The 23,847-nt window shown below is 33.1% G+C and overlaps 1 protein-coding gene across 15 annotated transcripts in view; it reads right to left on the reverse strand.

Moving 5' to 3' along the window:
* Positions 1-23,847, reverse strand: part of DLG1 (discs large MAGUK scaffold protein 1) — a 270,874-nt gene that overhangs the window by 21,715 nt on the left and 225,312 nt on the right. For 4 of the 15 annotated variants that reach the window (XM_070789390.1, XM_070789394.1, XM_070789430.1 and 1 more), the window contains 6 exons: positions 23,187-23,301; positions 18,193-18,369; positions 14,346-14,415; positions 10,501-10,600; positions 1,564-1,605; positions 833-868 (listed from right to left, as the gene is read on the reverse strand). In XM_070789390.1, the coding sequence (XP_070645491.1) occupies positions 833-868; positions 1,564-1,605; positions 10,501-10,600; positions 14,346-14,415; positions 18,193-18,369; positions 23,187-23,301 (540 nt within the window). Of the gene's footprint in view, positions 1-832; positions 869-1,563; positions 1,606-9,778; positions 9,813-10,500; positions 10,601-14,345; positions 14,416-18,192; positions 18,370-23,186; positions 23,302-23,847 lie in introns of all 15 variants that reach the window. The other 11 variants (XM_070789453.1, XM_070789425.1, XM_070789467.1 and 8 more) reach the window with 5 other exon arrangements.

Here is a 23,847-nt window from a genome sequence, read left to right on the forward strand (position 1 = left end):
GTTTTAGATAAAATTAAATTCTTTTTCAATAAGATGCATCACGTTGATAGTAAAGGAGAAATAATATATTTTGCTTTGATCTTAAAAGTACTTTTCACAAGTTAAATTCTCTAAGTTAAAGGATTAGAGCATATGAATATCCTACACAGAAAAGTCTACACATTATACCTCTGCTCAATGAAAATAAAAAGTTGAAAACTTCAGTTCTTAATACACAAACACACGTACACACACACATGTAGAAAACAAACTAGGAAGAATTGTAAGATTTAAATGGTTCAAAGAAATCAACCAGTATTTTGAGAATGTATTTAAAGATATTTTCCTTGATGATTATGACTCTATAACAACCTTTTCACTAAATTTGTTTATATTACATGTATGCAGCTATAAATCTTTTAAGTTCTTATACTGGTATAAATATTCTTTCCTGCTTTAAAAGTATATTTTGTTGTTTTAAAATTTATTATGTCAGATATATATATATATTTACAAGTTGCTTTTAAAAGTACTGTATGTAAAACATATTTTACATGTTATCAGAAACATGCAATTTGAATTTTCCACACCTAATAATACATGCAAATGGTGAGACAGACAGTATATACTTTCATTACCTCTTTTTAGTCTAGAAAGCTTCACAACTACTCTCTGGTGAGTTCTGATATAAGTTAATAAAATGCTAAAATATGAGAAATCACACTACCGCACCAACAAAGAAAATCATTAAGTAACTATTATGCATAAAAAATAACAACCAATCACATGAATGAGGGTTAAAAGTATATATTGTCAACATAAAAAATATTAGACTGATATTAACAGGATGGACCTTTTGAGCAGCCATACTCATCTGTAATCAAGATTACTTTCATATTAGACAGCAGTAAAAAAAAAAAAAAAAAAAAAAAAGTCAGAAAAGCAATTTTAATTTTGAAGGTGTTACAACTGACAATATTCATGTACTCTTCCCGCCTCCCATGCCCAAAAGTGTTTTAAAATTTCATACGCTTATATACATCACTTAATAATATAATACCAAAACTATAACAAAAGAACCAAAAAATAAATTAGTATTACTGTTTGAATAATAGTTGAAAATTTTCCCTTTGTCATTTCTTATGTTCACCAAAAGCTGGCAATACATAGTATCTTGACACACATCAGTATTGGTGACACAAAATAAAAAAGGAAATAAACCTAATTATAATTTAGCATTATTGAAAAATATTTTAATGCCTATGTTAGAAACAGAATTAAAATGCAAAGCACAAGCTTATCCCTATTTAGCTATTTACTTCTTATAAAAGATACAAATACACATACACATATTGTGTACATGAACAGCAGTTTTGTTAAAATGAGTTTTTGTATTTTATGAAAACTTTGGAAATTAACTTCTGTACATATAGCATGACTTTATCTATAAAGTATTTTACCTGGCTCTCCCTACAACATAGTAAGCACCTAATTTTCAGTTTTCAGAATACATCACTAAGGGAAAAACCCCCACAGGATATATTACTGGAGATAACAAAAGAACAAATAACTTAAAACACTTACGGTAACTACTTTCGCTATCGCTGGCATTAGAAGTTACATGTTCTGAAATTGCAGGACAATGGAAAAAATAAAGAAAACACAGTCATGAGTTTAAAAAAAGCAAATTATCAAAATAAACACAAGGTGACAACAAAATGTTGAGATATAAACCACCGATATCCAAAGAGTTTTTAAAAACATTTCTGATTTTCTTTGAAAAATTTATTTGAAATACATGAATATGAACTGGCAAGGAGAAAAATCTGTAAGCAAGGACAATGCTTCATTTTCTGTTCAACAGTTTATGAACAAAATCTTATTATGAATGGCAAGTAGATCCCAAATTAGTCCAACTGTCAATATAAAAACCCCAATGAGAAAATGTCACTGACGCCATTTACTTTAGGTCATGATACAGTAATGACTAACAAAGGAGACAAGTTATATAGGAGAAAACAGAGGTCCATTATAAGGAAGTGGTATCTTAAAAAATAAATGGAAAAAAAAATAACCCCGCTTTTAGCTTAGTTTCTTTCTTGTTCCTGAAGAGAAATGAAAATCTATGTCTGAGATCATACAGATAAAGTATTCTGGATACCCCAGATTTCCTGATGCTCTAAAAAAGGTCAAATGGAACAGAATTCTAGAAGGTGGGATTGTATTTTATTTTATTTTTTATTTTATTTTTTTTTTAACAACAACCATCATTTTTGGGATTGTATTTTAAAGTAGACTAGTATTTCTGAGAAACTGCTTTGGTAAAACTGACAACAGCTGTTTTGCAAAACAAAAAGATGATAAACAAACCCATTTGCCTGGCCCCTCCCTTCAAAGTGACCCCATTTCATAACTTGATTGTTCAGTAACACCCAGCACTCTTCTCATGTAAATGTAATCTCTAGTGTAGTCTTAGTAAGTGTTCTCCTTTCAATAAAAAGGAATTTTATCTATAAAAACTAAAATAACAAAAATTTCCATGGAAGAGATGTAAATCTAAATTTCTTATGTCAGGTGAAGGAAACAAAAATTAAAGCATAAGGAAAAAGTTTGGGGAGAAATATATGCTGTACCATACCACCTACACAGTCTCCTAAATTTAGAGAATGGTAAAACTTAGTACAGTTCTTGAAATGCTGTCATTGTGAAAAATAAGTCTGTTATTCTAACTTGCAAAGACAAGATACAACTTTCTTAATCATTGCTATGTATATTTTAAATAAAGGAGGAACATTAAAAATTGTAAGACTGAAAAATATATAAACATTTAAAAAATGGTGGTTTTTTTAAAGTTTACATTTAAAAATTTCTTCTCATGTTATCAGATGTCAAAATAATCATTTTAAACTGTTGTATAATATTCTATTGAACTGTTAAATCATGATTTATCTTACTATTTATTTTGCTTTAAACTGTTTTTCATAGACATCAACAATTCATTATTATGAATGTGTTCATATATGTTTTTCACCTTTTGTCCTATTTCCTTAAAATTCATTCCCAGAAGTAGGAATGCCACATAGAAAAAAGAAAAAGTTCTTAAATTTATACTAGGATTTCTAATATAGAAAAGAAAGAAATGTTAGTTATTGCATTTGAGCGAGTGGAAGGTGAGAGTAAGTCAAAGTATAGAAGAAACATTAACCATGGGTTGACAATTAGAGAAGTTGGATAAATGAATGCTTGTGGGGTTTATTTTATTATTTCTCTACTACTGAATATACCTGACATGTTATATACATATATACAAAGTTGAAGGTACTACATTCTCTTTTCTGGGGATTTCTCTTACTTATCTTGCATTCTCTAAAATTACCAATAGTTATAAAGCAATCAAATTCAAGTTCTTTCAAGTATGCTTTAAATAACTCCTCTACAGTAAAATCTTGCTACTTCAAGCATTGCCCTTGGAATAGCATCATCACCAATGGTTGGGAGCTTATTAAACAGGTAAAATGCTCTTTCCCTGATAATACAAATAATCTTTTTCAAGGCATTTTATCAAAGAAAATATTCAAATATCCAATAAACATATAAAAGGTGTTCAAGTTTATTACTTATCAGGGAAATGAAAATTAAAACCCTAACAGCTGACTATGTGGGAGAGGTGACTGTGGGATGGTATGAGAGAATAGCATTGAAACACGTATATTAATTACCATATGTAAAATAGATGACCAGTGTAAGTTCAATGCATGAAGCAGGCAGGGCACTCAAATCTGGTGCTCTGGCACAACTCAGAGGGATGGAGTGGGGAGGTGGATTCAGGATGGGGGGATTATACCTGTATACTCATGGCTGATTCATGTCAATGTATGCCTAAAACCACCACAATACTGTAATTAGCCTCCAATTAAAATAATTAAAAAACAAGCACCACAAAAGGTATCTATCATCCACCAGAATGACCAAAATGAAAAAACTAAAACAAAAGGTATGTCAAGTGTAGAGAAAGATATGTAGCCAACGGAACTCACATTCTACTGGAGGTGGGGAATGGGGTAAATTGATATACTCACTTTGTAAAATTACTTGGCATTATCTACTAAAGCCTATCATATTTATATATCTGTGACTCAACAATCCATTTCCTAGGTATTTTCCCAACAGAAAGACATATATTCATACTAAAAGACATTAAAGGAATGTTCAAAGGAACACCATTCAAAATAGCCCTAAATATATATGTTTATTTACAAATCTGAGACAATATATGTAGTTTCATAGTTTACTTTCTTCACTTATATTGTGAGCATTTTCCACAACATTATGCTTTAATATGAGTTTGAATGGTTATAAAATATTATACTGTATAATATGTCATTCTTCATCAACTACTTCCCAGCTGTAAGGCATTTTAGGGGCATTTCAATTTTGAGGGGCTGTAATTTCTAACCCCATTACTTCATGGCAAATAGATGGGGAAACAGTGGAAACAGTGTCAGACTTTATTTTTCTGGGCTCCAAAATCACTGCAGATGGTGATTGCAGCCATGAAATTAAAAGACGCTTACTCCTTTGAAGGAAAGTCATGATCAACCTAGATAGCATATTCAAAAGCAGAGACATTACTCTGCCAACAAAAGTCCATCTAGTCAAGGCTATGGTTTTTCCAGTGGTCATGTATGGATGTGAGAGTTGGACTGTGAAGAAAGCTGAGTGCCGAAGAATTGATGCTTTTGAAGTGTGGTGTTGGAGAAGACTCTTGAGAGTCCCTTGGACAGCAAGGAGATCCAACCAGTCCATCCTAAAGGAAATCAGTCCTGGGTGTTTTTTGGAAGGACTGATGCTAAAGCTGAAACTCCAGTACTTTGGCCACCTCATGCGAAGAGTTGACTCATTGGAAAAGACCCTGATGCTGGGAGGGACTGGGGGCAGGAGGAGAAGGGGACGACAGAGGATGAGATGGCTGGATGGCATCACTGACTTGATGGACATGAGTTTGGGCAAACTCCGGGAGTTGGTGATGGAAAGGGAGGCCTGGGGTAGCAAAGAGTCGGACACGATTGAGCGACTGAACTGAATTTCTAAAGATTAATGAAACACCCTGATATATAAACCTATGTCTCCACCTCTGATTACATCCTCAGGGTCAATTCCCTGAAGAGGAATTAGTAGGTCAAAAGATATGCTTTTCCAAAAACGCTGTACCAATTTACACTCCTAAAAGTAGTGTATTAAAAGCAGTCATTTCACAGAACCATGCCCATCACTGGATATTCCTTTAAAAGAAAAGTTTGCTAAGCTGATGGGTAAAACATATCATTTTGTTTATTCATTATTAGGGCTGTTAAACATTTTTATGTGTTTATTTAATTGGCTTATTTTCTGAGTACTCTTCTTGTATCATTTGTCCAGTTTTCCAATGAAGAGTTAGTGTCTTACTTGGTTTTTCAGAAATCTATGTGTTAAAATATTAACCTTTTGACATAAGACAGTATAAATAGTAAACAGTAAAAACAGTACAGTAAAACTCTTAAAGTTTTAATTTTTGTTTATAATGTTTGATGATCACAACCATTTCAAATCTCTCTAATCAAGTCCCACCTTTCTAATCAAACATTTCTTCTTGAGACTATATGTGTTTTCTCTTTGTTTTCCCTAAATACTACACATCATCAGTCTCAAAGAATACTACTACTCTTAAACTTACTCTCTTTTTACTCTCACACATTCTTCACACAAATGAAAATAAGTCTGGCTTTGGCATCTAAGAGCTCTGTACCATTCTACTTACATAAGTCTTTAAGACAGAAAAAGATGGGATGTAACAGGAAACCTATGTGCCTAACTGTAGAAATTTCTGAGGTATTCTACAAAATGTAAAGCTATAAAAATAAACTGCATACAAAACACAGGTACAAATCATGTCTGAAATTGTATGCTATAATTTCATTTCTGAGCACCTTATATAACCACTACTGAACTACACACACTTTTTATTCTCTTCTAAAGGAACAACAGACTGGTTCCAAATAGGAAAAGGAGTACGTCAAGGCTGTATATTGTCACCGTGCTTATTTAATTTCTATGCAGAGTACATCATGAGAAATGCTGGGCTGGAAGAAGCACAAGCTGGAATCAAGATTGCCGGGAGAAGTATCAATAACCTCAGACATGCAGATGACATCACCCTTATGGCAGAAAGTGAAGAGGAACTAAAGAGCCTCTTGATGAAAGTAAAAGAGGAGAGTGAAAAAGTTGATTTAAAGCTCAACATTCAGAAAACTAAGATCATGGCATCTGGTCCCATCACTTCATGGGAAATAGATGGGGAAACATGGAAACAGTGTCAGACTTTATTTTTTGGGGCTCCAAAATCACTGCAGATGGTGATTGCAGCCATGAAATTAAAAGACGCTTACTCCTTGGAAGGAAAGTTATGACCAACCTAGATAGCATATTCAAAAGCAGAGACATTACTTTGCCAACAAAGGTCCGTCTAGTCAAGGCTATCGTTTTTCCAGTAGTCGTGCATGGATGTGAAAGTTGGACTGTGAAGAAACCTGAGCGCCGAAGAATTGATGCTTTTGAAGTGTGGTGTTGGAGAAGACTCTTGAGAGTCCCTTGGACTGCAAGGAGATCTAACCAGTCCATCCTAAAGGAAATCAGTCCTGGGTGTTCTTCAGAAGGATGATGCTGAAGCTGAAACTCCAGTACTTTGGCCACCTCATGCGAAGAGTTGACTCATTGCAAAAGACTCTGATGCTGGGAGGGATTGAGGGCAGGAGGAGAAGGGGACGACAGAGGATGAGATGGCTGGATGGCATCACCGCCTCGATGGATGTGAGTTTGAGGGAATTCCGGGAGTTGGTGATGGACAGGGAGGCCTGGCGAGCTGCAATTCATGGGGTTGCAAAGAGTTGGACATGACTGAGTGACTGAACTGAACTGAACTGAAAGTAATCTTAACCAGTTTTTTTCCTCTTGAATTTTTTCAAAATTGCCTCCTTAAAGCATAAAAGCTACACAGATTTCTATTTCTGGCTCTTTTACAAGCTATGATGATTTAGTTGCGTCCTCCCAGATTTCCATCATATTCTAATTAGTTCTGTTAGTCAAAATTAGGTTTTGAAAGACAATTTCTCTTATTGCTTCCTCTACTGTCAGCAGGGTAAATCAATAATTTGATTTTCTTCTTTGTAGAATCATTGAATTCTTGTCTATGAAGAGTATTCTAGGGTATTTTGTTTCTCTCTGTGTTCTTTAATTAAATACCCTATTTCTTCAAAGGTTGTGTGAAATTACATGCAGATGTCCATCTTTCTTGCTATTCAGTGTTATTCCACAGCTCTTCAACAGGTTTATCTGGAATAATTTGTCCTTCTGTTCTCAATCCTTTCAGAGTCCTGTTCCAACAAAGCTCAATGAATACCAACATGAAGTCACACTTATTTTCTTGTGTTAAAATTGCATAGAATTTTGCTTAGTTTATTCCTTGTATCCTGAACTTTGTTGTTTGGTTGCTAAGTCGTGTCTGACTCTTTGCGACTCCATGGACTATAGTCCATCAGGTTCCTCTGTCCATTGGATTTCCCAGGGAAAAATACTGGAGTGGGTTGCCATTTCCTTCTCCAGGGGATTTTCTCAACCCAGGGGTTGAACCCACATCTCTTACACTGGTAGGTGGATTCTTTATACTGCTGAGCCACCAGGGAAGCCTATCCTGAACTTTAAGATGTAGATAACTACCCACCCTTCTTCCCAGTATTTTGTATTGTATAATAATTAGCATCCTGTCAGCTGCTAGTAATGTTTTATGTGATAACCTCCATCTTATCCAGTTTTAGAATTTTACTGATTTTTTTTTCTGTTTCCATCAACCTTTTCTAAATAAAATCTTCTTGATGTGATCAAGTTACCAGGTGAATACATTCTTTCAGTTCCTGTGAGATGAAGCATAGAAACCTATCATTCAAGGAATCTTAAGTCATGACCAGAAAATAAATCAATGACATGGGTAATCAGTTATCATTTTTCATTTGTTTCTCTTTCCAAGCCCCACATCTCAATTAAAACGAGAGATGAAAATATGATGTGGTCAAGGAATCTGTCCGCTCAGTCATGTCCGACTCTTTGAGACCCCATGGACTGTAGCCTTCCAGGCTCCTCAGTCCATGGGATTTTCCAGGCAAGAGTACTGGAGTGGGTTGCCATTTCCTTCTCCAGGGGATGTTCCTGATCCAGGGATTGAACCCGGGTCTCCTGCAATGCAGCAGACGCTTTACCCTCTGAGCCATCAGGGAAGCGGTCAAGGTATAGTTATCTATTATAAAAAAAATCAATATTGGAACCAAATTCTTCATTAGTTCCTTTTCCCATGAGCTTTCCATAGGTCTCTGATGACCCAACAGATAACAGAAATCTGTGGGATCATTTGATGACCCATAGCACTGCATGACCATTCTCAAAATAAATTCTATAGCATTAAAAATCAGTGGAAATTTTTTCCAGTTTCTGAAGATTTTCACTGAGTTTTTCCCAAAGGAAAGAGATTTAAAAAAGGTGCCACTAGTGACAGTAAATTTCTGACTCTTGCCAGATCCCAAAAAGGCAAGTGCATAAATAGCAAAGTGTGTGTAACAGAAATAATTACATATAAAGCATACTGCTTTCAATCTCATATAAACCTTTAATTATTAAAAGTTGAAATAAAAGTCAAGTACCTATAGTTAAGCTTAAAAGTCCAATACAAAGTTAGCGTTAATCAAGAAAAAAAATCTATGAAATTTAAAGTTTATTAACTTAGAAGTTGAAAGATATTGGCTAAATCCTTAATGATCAACAAATTATGAAGTTTTCAAAATGCTTAATAATGTAAATGGAAACAACTATTTAGAAAAAAACTTTAGCCTAAAAGATTACTTCTATGAGTCACTGTCACCTAAAATAACTTAGCAGTATTGGGTAAAATTTCACATTTAATCAATTTGAACACATTCACATTTAAAATTGTTTGCGAAAATGACTTATTTCATTCATTCATTCCAATATGCATTGAATGACTCCTACATATCAGACTCTATACCAAGCTTTATATGAAGATTAAATCCCAACTAGAAAATTAAACAGGAACAATGCACACACACACACACACACACAATTCCCCGCAAACAGAGACGACATCTTGGTTAAAAAAAAAAAAACCACAGGATAATATTTCTTATAATTCTTTCCATAACTTACATCTTCCATAAAAAAGATATATAAAATTTTCCTACCACACAGACTGCTATTTGAACTTGAGTTCTATAATTCTTTTCTAATATTTAAGGTCTATTGTGTTTTATTGTTTCACATTATAGCAATGCTTTTCGAACAGAGATTCAAAGTTATTTTAACATGTTTTAACAAAAAAGGTGGGGTGGAATAAAATAGTAAGGAAGATTATATTCTACCTTCTAATAATGAGGGCAGATAGTACTATGTTAAAAAAACATTAAAAGTCTATTTCTTCAAATTTAAAAAATTCCTAGAGAAAGCAATTGCCATAAAAATTACAAAGAGGAAAATATGAGCAGAGAGTTTTTCAAATGATGTGAAAAATGAAAAAAAATTAAAGGGTATTATAGAAATAAAAATCCCAAGCATATTATTAACATGAAAAATCTAAAAGCAATCTAAATCATACACCTCCTCATGCCAGATAGGCACTACCACGAGTCTCAAAATGTATCTGAAAAAGGTAGGTCTGCAGATGGAGGTAAAAAAGTAACTTGGGAGTATTTTGATCACTTACTCAGGCCTTTTGATCCCATGTCGTCAGGGATCTCCTGTAGAGAGTAGTTCCCAGAGAGCAAGCAATAAAAAGATAATCAAAGAAAATAGTTGTCAGTAATGCATAAAATTGGTGCTACAATAAGAGACAGTTCCAAGACCATTACAGGTGCACGTATCTTACAGAGCTCTTCTGCATATTTCTGAAAGTTTAATTAAGCTAATGGCTAGATACGCTCCACTAAAAGAATGTAAGTTCTATATGAGAAGCTGATTAAGGTAGAGAAGCAAAAATTTTGACTGTTTCTTGCTATTTTAAAAATAAAATTGAGATTGTCTATATATAATGAAGAAATAGGATAATACAGAATGTTTTGAAAAGATCTATTATTAAAGATTGGCAACGCTATACCTAGAAATCAATAAGAAGGTTCTGAGGTAACTCATGTTTTTGTCTAAAATATTCTTTTGAGATTATGTTGAATGTTTCTTATAAGAACCTTTACATAAAATAATTCTATTTTAAACACAGCTTAAAAATATCATTTACTTTAAGAATCCCTAAGGGGCCAGAAAAAGTTAAGATTGGTATGCAAATTAATTTATGCTTGTTAAGTTGCCCCTAGTTAAGATAAATAGTAACCTGTTGCAGCTCTTGAAACTGTCTCCATGGTAACAACCAACTGCAGGGCAGTAGGTCCCTCTACATTTATCTTCAGTTGACCACTGGATCCACATACTTACGGTCAGCATCACTTGTTTCCTGCTCACTCTGGTCCTTGTTCTTGTAGAAGGGGAATTTTCGGGAAAAGAGGTTCTTTTTACGCTTGTCATTGAATGACTGCTGAAGAAGAGAAGGAGGGGCAAAACAAAGGGATGTCTACTGTCTGTGTGTACAAAGGCCCAGCCTAGTAGCTCTGTGAAAGCTGACTCTTGTGACCACAGTGTGCAGTTTGTATATGAATTTTGCTTTATACAGTAAATTTCTAATTTACTATTAACTTCTCAAATTCTAACATTTTAACTGAAAGTACTGAAAAATTTAAGTTTATAAATTAAGGAGAATAATCCAGTGATACCTAAAAATAATAAGTGCTATTTGATTTTAAGAAAAAAAAGGGAAGAGTAAACCAGATTAGCTACCACTATAGTCCAAACCAAATTCACATCTATTTATATCAATCCATATTCTTTAAGAAGATTTCTAGGTGCTCTATAGCCAAAATTACTTTAGCTATTCAAATATTTTTAATGGTTTACATAATAATCTTCATTGTCCTCTGGCTTTAGCAAATTTTTTCCTTTTTTTTTTTAGCAAATTTTTTCCTTTTCTCTCTCTGTGGCTCCAACAAACTAACAAAAAGCCACTACTAAAAAAGAGAACCAAGAAAACTGAGAAAGTTGCTAGTGTTGAAAATTTAAAACAACCTTTTTTTAAAAAGAGAATTACCATAACTAAATGCTTATGGCATGAATCATGAAATGGGAAGAAAACTAAGATGTGTCCATCAAGCACAGAGTCGAGCAAAAGAATTATCAGTGCTATCTAACCAAGGAAGAAGATTCAACTTTCCTGGCCAATTTAAATGCCATCATAACTGATGTATTAGCCTTTCAGCTCTACCATATTATCTATTTTTAAAGTATATATAAATAAAATGGAACCAGATTCAATCCACTGGCACCATGTCCTAAATAAGGAATAAAAGGTTTGATGCTTGTAATGCCAGAGAGGCAGTTAAAATTCTAGTAGTTTATACATAATTGTTATGACAGCCGATTTGATGGTCCCTTATTGCACAGATGTCTGAAACAAGTTTTTTCCCTTCTTGAATGTCCCATTTGTGCGTTGAGAGTTTTAAAAGCATGTAGCACAAAGAAAGATGAGGCTAAAGAGGAATAGCTTCTTTTGTAATTTGTCACAGGCACCCATGTCTTGAAGGAAATGGCCTTGTGACACCAGGAATTATTATTATTTTTTGAAGTGGGAACAACATAAAGGATAGAAATTTTGTTTCAATTTTTTTTTAGTTTATCCATGTCATACGATGCTATCAATATTTTGAAGTATATCAACACCAGATGGTGTTTTTTGGGGGTATGCCTATATTTTCAGTGATGGGGTATCAGGTGATTAAGGTACTGAAATGGATTAAAGTGACTTTAAGCTCAAATTCTATTATTTGAAAAGATTTATTTTGGTAAGAATATTTATTTTAATAATAAATAATATTTTTAAAAAACTTTTATTTTTATCTTTTTACATCAACAGTTCAAAATTAATAAATTCATAGTCATTAGTCAAGTGGACTGTTTTGATATTAATCTTAAAATATGAAGGCTCTGATAAAGAAAGCAGAAGTTAAAAACTAAGTTGAGGAAAAAAAAATGTGGAGAAATATAAGCTTATAGTTTCACAAACTGTCAAGAAGCATTATTTGAATAAAAACCCTTGCCTGAATCCAAATTTTAGAAAACAGAAAGAGAAGAAAACAAGTTTCTGTAGGAAAAAAATTCATGGTAATCTAATTTAGGGAAGGAATTTTTTGTTCACGACAATCACTGATTTCAAATTTAGTAATAATTTTAATGCCATCCAATAAAACTGATACATTTTTAATAAAAGGTTATTTACTCCTCCTACTGCATATATAGTGGTCAGAGTCAGTTTCACAGCAAACAACCAAAAGAAACATGAAGTTTAAAATGTTTTGATTTTTGATATCTTTGCAGTTAGCCAAAATGAGATATCATAAAGATATCATAATATAGGACAGAAAGAAATGCTTGTTAGTCAAGAATGTATTAATTGTATTATATCTAATATCCTGCAGGTGAAGAATTTATTAAAAGTGAAAAATAGCACAAGCAAAGAGGATGAAAATGTGTAGGGAAAACACAAAACTGAAGAAACGTACTACCTCTAGTTTCTTTATATTTTCAATACAAAACAATCTGTTTAGTTACTTATTATTATTCATGCTATACTGCAACAGAGTGCAATAAATATAAGGACTGATAAAACATAAATTTATGAAACATATATCAAATATCTAGATATAAAATTTCCATATGTAGTATTTCAAAATAGCTAAATGAATGTTAAGAATGTTAATGAGAACCTAAAGTGTTTTTAAAAAGTCTGTATTGGAAATAAAGTCCATAACCTACCACATAAGGACAAGAAAAGAAGAGCTTAGAATGGGAAACGGTATTACAGAGAGATGCAGTTCTGTATCAATGGCAAGCGTATTTTTACCCCACTCAGTACCATGCATACTTTGGGTGCTGTGTTAGAACACAGTGACTGTGTATAAAGTTGGTTATAGTCAACAAACAAGACTAAGATTTAAATATGTCGTTAATTCAGTTAACTTCTTACAGTTTGAAAGGAAAGTTACAACATGCAATTCCTTTTTCAATACACTGACAATGTATTTACTAAAATATTTTAAAAGACATTATAAAATAAGCATGAAAATCACTATATATATTTCAAATCCTGAGCATTTACTTGGGGATATTTTTCTTCAAAGATTTTCTATTTCAAACATTACTTCAGATTATACTATATAATTTTGTATTTTCTGAAAGGTACAAATAAATTTAAAAGAAATTTGTTATTCCCAAGATAACTGAATACATTATACAATTTACTGAGATTTAATTTCTTTGATTAAGGACTATATTCCTTTAAAATATTAAAACTTTGAATGCTTAATGATATCAGACATGTACAAAGAGTAGGATTAATTTATTTACAGAGTTAATTTTCCATATTCTTTTGAAACTTGATCAAAAGATGTATAAAACATTTGCTTTAGATGTAAATATCCCCAAATATAAAACATTGCTATAAACAGTATTTCAACACAGTATGTGTTCAGCTCTTTCCTCAGGCTTACTGCTAGAATATTCCATTGCAGTATTTACACACATACTACAGGATGAAGCCTGTGATATCATCCCTTGACATTCACCAGATTCAAGGACTTTACATGAAAACAAAAATATATCTAAAAAATATATATATATAATAATTTTGATATATTTCTTGCCCATTTACAAAGTCCTCCTTTTGACTGTCCCTTTATTTCCTTAAGATAAAAATTCATATTGATTTAAACATTTGAAACATGGATTCTATTATTAAGTAATATTAGAATAAAGGAGGAAAAGAACAAGATAATTTCCACACTTGCAAAACTCCATAAACTTACATTATGAACTAGTTAATAATTTGGGGGGACCTATTTTCTCAGAAGATGTATTATTAGTTATGGCAATTAATACTGTTGATACAAGTTTCTGAATAACTGTTCATCTGTGTGAAGGCTGAATTCATTTCACTTTTAAAAATAACAACCAAAAGTATGTTAAGAATATACCAAATGACAATTCTGATAATCTGGAAAAGTCTGTGAAATGGGTGCTTTCATTTAATAAATTGCTTACTCAAGCAAATCTATTATTGTAAACCACCAATGGCAAGAGCTGTTGTTAATTCTTATGATGAGGTCCTTCTAACTTTAATAATGTAGCTCAAATAAGAATTATGAAAAAGTCAATAACAGATTTTATATACGCACCCCTTTATCTCCTCTTGCTTTAGAATTGAATTTCACTGTTTTTAATCGGGCTCGTTCTTTCTTCTCAACCCTGGCAAAGCACAGATCATTTTTTAAGTATAATAAACATACTCAAGGCTCTAATTAGAAATCATCAGGATTGCTACTTTAATATGGAGCATTTTTATATTTTAAAGCCTTTAAAAGTCATTTGCATCTCACAATAACAACTTCTGAGAAATGAAATATAGGGCTCATTTTATTATGAAATAAAACCACTTATTAAGTACAAGTATGTATACTTATATATACACTCAAATCCATAACTATACTGAAATTATTATGATGTACCACTTCTGAGTTCAGCAATTTTCCAGGTTTTCCATTTGTCCTGGTTTTTGAATATTTAGCTTATGGAACACATATGCTAAAAACTCACTGTCAGAGCGAAAGCAAATGAAGTAAAATGTTAACAACTGAGGAAAGTAGATGAAAGAAATGTGGGTATTCTATGTACTATTCTTGTATTTCTTTGTACTTATATTTTCTGCAGCTCTGAAATTTTTAAAAATAAAAAGGAGGGAAATAAAAACATTTAAGCTTAATTCCAATGATATATTTGTATAAACACATAAAGTAACCATTTACAGTACACAAAATATAGTTTTAAAGTATCTTTGGAAGGATACAGAAGAAATGGTAACCTTAGTTAACTTCTCAGGGAAGGTGAAATGGGTGGGTGGGGAACAGGGTGAGGAGGGGACCTGTACAGCTGTTAAAATCTTTTGAATTTTAAACCTTGTTGAAAGTGTTACCTTTGAAACAAGCAAGCAACATATTACAACAATGTATATAGTGTACAATCTACAGCCATGTATGAATATTGCAACCAGTATGAATCTTGAAAAATTTCATACAAATTAAGCTTTATAAATTCTTGATTTCAGCATAGCAATCATATTAGTATATAGCAGAAAAACCTACCAAAAAGCCTATGAATAAAAGCATATCTTTCTTTTCTTTTTTTTTTTAATTATCTAACTATAAAGTTTTACCATGGGTACAGAAGAACCCTAGCAGTCACGGATTTAAAATTTTTGTTTTTACTATTCCAGAGCAACCTTGAGAGTCCATGATAGGAATAATGAATTTATAATTTTGCCAAGGCACTTATTCAGGGCACTGAAAAACTAACATTTAGTGAGTGAACATTTACAACTCAAAATGGCTTTGTTTTCTAATCATTATTTTGCTTACTAAATAGTTGAGTGTCTTCAACTGTGTTTGTCAATACTGTTCCCGAAAGAAAGCTAAGAACTGTAGGTTCTTAGCTAAGAACTCCAAGTCCTTGTGCTATTATTAAAGATGACAGCATTCTATGTAAAAAAATACAAGTTTAGAATACACTGAAGGATGAAATGGCATAACTGGCTGTGATTTCATACTGTAATTTATGGCAGGAAAATTATATTTTATATTATTATTCACAAATTTGGGAGTTTGTAGAGGTGTCAAGGTATATCTCTTTGATCACTTTTGGCTTCAAAATCTAACCTTATAGAATTTTTATACAAAATGCAAAATATCTCTTTCCACCAAAGTCAGCTGTATTTCTCATTTGTTGCAGACACATGTAAAGCCTTTGTAAGATAAAAGACTTCCAGAGATAAAGACAATTTTTAGGAACTCTGACCTTGATATTTAAGATGTGAGGTTTCTATTGACTCAACAAGGCACAGAGGAAGCATTTCTGCATTTAAAGGATACTATATTCTATTCTAGAGAAGAAGTTATGCTGAGGGCTGCATTGCTAAAAGAGGAGTTGTCACCAAATAGTTGGATCTTGCTAAAAATATGGATCTAGCCAACAACAGTCATAAATTCCAAAACCACAATTATAGAGATCTTGGCAATATTTCAACATTTGTATTCTTCAAAGTCTATCAACAGATGTACAAATATATATATGGTAGAGAGGTTTATAAACAGGCATATGATTTGGCATAAGTATCAATTTAGAGTCTCAACAAAATAAGTATAAGTCCAGTTTATTAACAAGGAAAGAACAAGTTTATTATATCATAAGCGTGATTTGAAGTGAATTAACTAGCTAAAATAAACATTAATGTCTCTCTGACAATTTTCACTGGCAAGGCTATGGTTTTTCCTGTGGTCATGTATGGATGTGAGAGTTGGACTGTGAAGAAGGCTGAGCGCGGAAGAATTGATGCTTTTGAACTGTGGTGTTGGAGAAGACTCTTGAGAGTCCCTTGGACTGCAAGGAGATCCAACCAATCCATTCTAAAGGAGATCAGCCCTGGGTGTTCTTTGGAAGGAATGATGCTAAAGCTGAAACTCCAGTACTTTGGCCCCCTCATGCGAAGAGTTGACTCATTGGAAAAGACTCTGATGCTGGGAGGGATTGGGGGCAAGAGGAGAAGGGGACGACAGAGGATAAGATGGCTAGATGGCATCACTGACTCGATGGACGTGAGTCTGAGTGAACTCCGGGAGTTGGTGATGGACAGGGAGGCCTGGAGTGCTGCGATTCATGGGGTCGCAAAGAGTCGGACACGACTGAGCGACTGATCTGATCTGATCTTAAAACTTTTAAGTTTTAGGCAATGATTTAGCTGAATCAGATCTCATATATAAGTTCTTTTGGGGAAATTATGAATTGATGTTTTAACACCTTCCCCATAAAAGTAGAGACATCCAATAACATTTCACTGACCTCAGAGAGGGTTGTTGGGATCACCTTTTTCAAAGAAACTCTGTACTTAACCACTTATGCCATTAGATGTTAAGTATGCACCAGTGAGTGAATCACTACAATAACCAGTTAAAACAAAGAGGAAAGACTACTGAATGCACACATGATTCTAAATTAAACAAGAAAAAGAGATGATATCTAAAAGAAATAGCTAAACATTTCTAAAAATCTAAAATATCTAAAAGAAAATTTTAGATATTTCTAAAAATTTTGCACTTAAAACTCTTTTCCTTTTTTAATCTAGAAGAGGCAATTCACAAAATCAAAACCCCTGAAAATTTGAGTTTTAACACCACCTACATGGGAAAACTCATAGCTCAGTGAGTAAAGAATCTGCCTGCAAAGCAGGAGACCTGGGTTTGATTCCTGGGTCAGGAAGATCCCCTGGACAGAGGAGCCTGGCAGGCTATAGTCCATGGGGCTGCAAGAGTCGGAATGACTTAGCGACTGAAATCAAACCACCACATGGGAAAATTATAGAGGTTTTTAATTCTTTCTCCACTGGTATAGATCTGTGGCACAGTGACTTAAAATATACTTACTTTGTAGGAACTTTAGAGAAATTTCTATTTGGGGGCTTCATATTCTCTTACTATATCATTGGTTAAAATATAAAGTGAAAGGAAGTGAAAGTCGCTTAGTTGTGTCCGACTCTTTGTGACCCCATGGACTCTAAAGTCCACTGGATTCTCCAGGCCAGAATACTGGAATAGGTAGCCTTTCCCTTCTTCAAGGGATCTTCCCAACCCAGGGATCGAACCCAGGTCTCCCACACTGCAGGTGCATTCTTTACCAGCTGAGCCACAAGGGAAGCCCAAGAATACTGGAGTGGGTAGCCTATTCCTTCTCCAGCAGATCTTCCTGACACAGGAATCGAACTGGGGTCTCCTGCATTACTGGTGGATTCTTTACCAAATGCGCTATCAGGGAAGCCCAGTTACAATACAAGGTGAATAAAATTAAACGGCTGTGAAACACAATATAAAACACCAAGCATAAAATCATCACTTCAGTAAAGGAAATTAAAAAAAATCCCAGCAATTATTCACATTGCCCAATTTTCAAGTGGTAAGACTCTAACAGACTTATATTTACCTGCGTTTACTGGGAATCACCCCAACTTCATCACTTTCACCATCTGGTGTAACCTGTCTGGCTTGCCACCATTCATCATCAGAAGCATTAATAACATGGAGGATATCTCCAAATTTGAAGTTCAATCCCTGACTAGGAAGGCCACTGTCTTTAGTCTTGTCATAATCAAAGAGGGCCCTAGATTAAGAAGAAAAAAGTCTGCATTTCTTATAATGATATTATCAATATTAAATAAACAGGATCCTAAAAGTATATATATAATTTAGGTAGACAGTGAAACAATGTACCACGGTAGGCAAAATAATGCCAAGCTCAATTTTGTGTTATATACAAGAAGACAATGAGAGTAAAAAGAAATAGCAAAATTAACTTGTAATGGTAATAGACACACTATTCTCTCAATAGTGTATGAGAAATTTAAAATTTTGTATGAGAAAATAAAAAAAAATACTTTTAGTACAATCCAATAGCAAACTATATTTAATTCTAAAATGAAGATAAATTTGGTGAGTTGCTCTAAATTAATAAAGTAAATATTAAGAGACTCTCCCCTGTGACTAGACACACTTGGGAAAACAAATTTGCTGACTGATCTGATTCATCATTTGTGGACTTTAAGGCTAGAAGACCAGAGTGATTATTTTCCCAGGTAAGTATTGCTTTCATTTGTTCATAAAACCAGAGTTAATAGGGTTTTCAGAGTCAATAACATATATGAAAACTAATTACACATGACTATATGATGACTTAACAGTTGCCAACTGTTTTGGAAAAAATACTGTATTAATTTAACATAATAATTTCAAAATGTTAGGAATATTTTAAATTTTGATAACAAAATAATGTCTTACTACTTAATGAGTGTACAATATTTAAAGAAATTAAAATTCTTAGATTCAAAAAACTTCTCTTAAGAGTAGAGGAAGGATCCCAGCAACTACATTTAAAATATAATTTGTTGATTCTTTTGTTTTAATTTGGCAATGGGAAATTAGGATACAAATCATATTTCTTTTCATGCTACTCAACTTTTAAGAAGCTGTCTCTTGAAGTAAAACTGAAGAGGGGTGAAATTAATTGACAGCTAAATGAATGAACTAGTTAATGCTTTTCAAATATGTTCTTTCAAGTCTTTTCAGTGGCTAACAGTGTAAAGGAAATAGGTGAATCAAAAGTGGGAAGGTTTACTTAAACATATATTAAAACATATACAACACATTGGATTTTATTTGAAGAATTCTAAAAGTATAGAATTCTACTGTAAAAATTAAGATTATAAATGATATAAATGCTAAAGTCATTACTTCAATAAATTCTGAATACTGAGGAAGCATCTTTCTACTTGCAAAATAGAGTTAACATCAAAAAACAAAGGTTTGATACAGTCAGGCATTTACTAAATATTTATTTAAAAAGGTAAAGATGACAAAGATGAAGATACAAATAAACAGAATACAAGATAACAGAGTAGCTTAAGAGGTAGAACAAATGCCACAAGACATTCAGAAAAGGGAAAACTATACCTTAACATTTTTATTATCATAAATTAAACTTTTGAATCAATACAACTATATTACCAATAAACAATGGAGAAACTCACAAGTTCTACTTCCTATGTTAACATTTAAACTTTGCCTTTTAGTACTCTGATTCATTAAAAAAAGGGAAGTACTCATGGAATACTTATGTGGGTTATTAATCATAAGAATATAATAAACACTTGTTAATCTACTATAAACCTAAAGGTTTCTACACAAAACTTTTATCAGTGACTCACATTCACCTGTGTATTTTTCCCCTCGATCCTGCTTTCCTCAGATTGAGTTAAGTGCTAATTAGAGTATAACCACTATTCTGAATACAGAGTTTATTATTTCCTCGCTCTTTACCCTTTTTTGCTGTTGGTTTGATTTTATCACACACATATGGATGACTATGTATCTATGTATGATTTTACTTATTTCAGATCTTTATAAAAAAGCACCATACTGTACACAATCTATTGTAGCCTTAACTTCATTCTTACATTTGAGATTAAAAATATATTTACCAACAAGAACGATAAGACTTCTGGTTAATTATGGCAGATTGGCTACATGTGTCTACAGGCATGCCTCATTTTATTGTGTTTCACTTTATTGCACTTGGCAGATATTGTGTTTTTTTTTCCTCACAAATGGAAGGCCCTGTTAGTTTGCCATGACTATTGGCGCCATTTTTCTGACATTTGCTCACTTTGCGTCTCTGTGTCACCTTTTGGTAATTCTCCCAATACTTCAAACTTGTTCATTAATATATTTATTATGGTGATCAGTGATCCTTAATTTTACTATTGTAATCATTTTGGGGTATCACAAACCATGCTTTAATAAGATGGTAACTTGATAAATGTCTGTGTTCTGAATGCTCCACCAATTGGCCCTTTTCCCCACCTCTCTCCCTTTTCCTTGGGCGCCCCCCCTACTCCAAGACACGACAATATTGAAATTGGGCCATTGAATAGCCTGACAATGGCCTCTTAAGTACTCATGTGAAAGGAAGAGTCACAGGTCTCTCACTTTAAATGAGAAAAAAGTTATGCTTAGTGAAGAAGGGATGTTGAAAGCTAAGATAGGCCAAAAGCTAGGCTTCTTGCATTAGTAAGCCAGCTGAAAAAAAAACGAAGGTTCTACTTGAGTACACACAGGAATAATAAGAAAGTGAAAAAGCCTTATTGCTGATACTGAGAATATTTTAGAGGTCTAGATAGAAGATCAAACCAGCCATAACATTTCTTTAAGCCAAAGTGTAACTCAGAGCAAGGCCCAAACTCTTCAGTTCTGTGAAGGCTGAGAGAAGTGAGGAAGCTGCAAAAGTTTGAAGTTTGGTTCCTAAGGTTTCAGGAAAGAAACCATCCCATAACATAGAAGTGCAAGGTAAAGCAGCAGGTACTGATGTAAAAGAGGCAACAAATTATCCAGAAGATCTAGCTAGGATAAGTAATGAAGGTTGTTACACTCAACAACAGACTTTCAGTGTGGACAAAACAGCCTCATATTGGAAGAAGATGCCATCTAGAACTTTCATAGCTATAGAGAAGTCAATGCCTGGCTTCAAAACTTCAAAGGGCAGGCTGACTCTCTTGTCAGGGCTTAATGGAGCTGTGAGTTTAAGTTAAACCAATGCTCATTTACCATTCTGAAAATCCAAGGGTCTTTAAGAACTATGCTAAATCTACAGTGCCTTCTGCCTGTGCTCTAGAATTGAAATTAACAAAGCCTAGATGACAGCACGTTTGTTTACAACACGGTTTACTGAATATTTTAAGCATACTGTTAAGACCTACTGCTCAAAAAAGATTTCTTTCAAAATGTTACTGCTAACTGACAATGTACTTGGTCACCCAAGAGTTTTGATGGAGATGAACAATGAAATGAATGTTATGCTGAGACAACTTCCATTCTGTAGCCCATGGATCAAGGAGTAATTTTTTGACTTTAGATGTCATTAAAAACACTGTTGATTCATGGGAAGAGGTCAAAATGTCAGTATTAATAGGAGTTTGCAGGAAATTGATTCCAATCTTCATGGATGACTTTGAGGGGTTTAAGACTTCAGCAGAGGAAGTTAGAAACAGAAAGAGAACTAGAATGAGAAGTGGAGCCAGAAGATGTGACTGAACTGCTGCAATCCCATGATAAAACTTGGAAAGATGTTTAAACTCAAAAGATGAGGATGCTTGTGGATGAGCAAAGAAAGTGGTTTCTTGAGGTAGAATCCACTCCTGGTGAAGATGCAGTGAAGCATACTGAAATAACAACAAGGTATGGAAATACTACATCAACTTACTTGATAAAGCAGCAGCAGAATTTGAGAGAACTGACTGTAATTTTGAAAAAAGTTGACTGTGGTTAAAATACTATCAAGCAGCATTACATGCTCCAGAGAAACTATTCATGAAAGGAAGAGTTGATCAATTTGGCAAATTCTACCACTGTCTTATTTTAAGAAACTGCCACAGCCACCTCAAACCTTTAGCAACCACCTCCCTGATCAGTCAGCAATCATCAACACAGAGGTAGGACCTTCCATCAGAAAAAAAAAAATATTGAAATTGCTTAAGGTTCGTTGACAATTAGCATTTTTTTAAGCAATAAAATATTTTAAAATTGAGATTATATTTTTTAAGAGTCATAATGCTACTGTACATTTAAAGACTACAGAACAGTGTAAATATAAGTTTTATATGCACTGGGGAACCAAAATATTCATGACTTCCTTTATTGTGATATTCACTGTACTGTGGTCTGTAACTGAACCTGGAAAATCTCTCAAGTAATGCTTGCATTTTCTTTCCATCCTAAAACTCACTAAAATGACAATAACAACAACAACAAAACATAAATACAAAAGAGAGATGACAGCAGGAGAAGACAGAGTTTAACATGGTTTTGAATGATGGTAAATTTAGAGTAGAGGAAGCTCTAAATGGCGTATCTGAAGAGAGGCGTTGAAATAAAATAACCGAAGTAATATTTACTCTACAAGACCCTAGAAATGCTCACAAATTAGAAGTGCACACTATCCAGGTAGGCAGAGATAAATTACAGCAGTGAACATAGAAGGACTGGTAGAAATTACAGTAATTAAATGTTACTCAAACAAAGAATATTTTATTCTAAAAAAGATACCGGAAAATAAAACTGTTGGATATGTCATAACAACTTAAAAAAGTTTCTAGTCCTTATGTATTTTGTCTTTATCATACTATTATTATTATTCAAGAGGTTATATAACTGTCATTAATAAAATTATAATAATATCCCAAAGACATACTATTTCTAAAAGACACACTATCAGGAAATCAATCATAAAAAACATTTCCTTGGTTTTCAATACTGCATTTTCCTTGCAATATACTTTTCTATAGTGAAAACTAAGTCATAGTGAAAATCCTGAAAGAACTTGCATGCATAAATGAAGACTGCTATAACTAGAAATTAAAAAAACTTTACCTGACATAGAGGGATCGCTTCTGGCTAGTTCGAAGAGAACCTGAACCTGAACTAATGCTACTATTCATCATCTGCTCCCGTAAGTCATGTATTTTGGCTTCAAAACGACTGTATTCTGATAGAAGAAAAAAGAAAAGTAAATTCATATTTTATATCCTAAAAAATTACTTGAAGATAAAGTATTAAATATGTAAGCTGTCTTATAATTGATTAAATGTGGTCAGACTCTTAAGAGAGTAATCTATACAAGATTTTGCCCAATATGTAAATTTCAAAACTTAACAATCTTCTAAATGTACCATAAATTAGAACTGGCTGATAACAATATTTTCAGTACACTATTTTAGAGCTCATATCACATTTAATAAATTAAAAGACAATCTCCATGCATCAAATAGCAGTATTAATCCTACTTTACTGTTGAATTTAACTGTAAATTTTAAAAAGTAGGATTTATTCTAATTTCTATACTAAAAAAAGAAGTCTAAAATAATTTACACTCTGTTTACTGACTTTTCCCCTGTGAAGACGTCAACTAATTGTATTTTCAAATTATACATAATATGGGGAAAATATGCCTTAGAAGCTAATGAAATTAACTTTACTTCAACTCATTTTGTAATTTATAAATTTTCAGAACAGCAAAATAAGACACAAAAAG

This window comes from Bos indicus, chromosome 1 (assembly GCF_029378745.1).
Source record: "Bos indicus isolate NIAB-ARS_2022 breed Sahiwal x Tharparkar chromosome 1, NIAB-ARS_B.indTharparkar_mat_pri_1.0, whole genome shotgun sequence".
In the NCBI taxonomy this organism is placed as follows: domain Eukaryota; kingdom Metazoa; phylum Chordata; class Mammalia; order Artiodactyla; family Bovidae; genus Bos; species Bos indicus.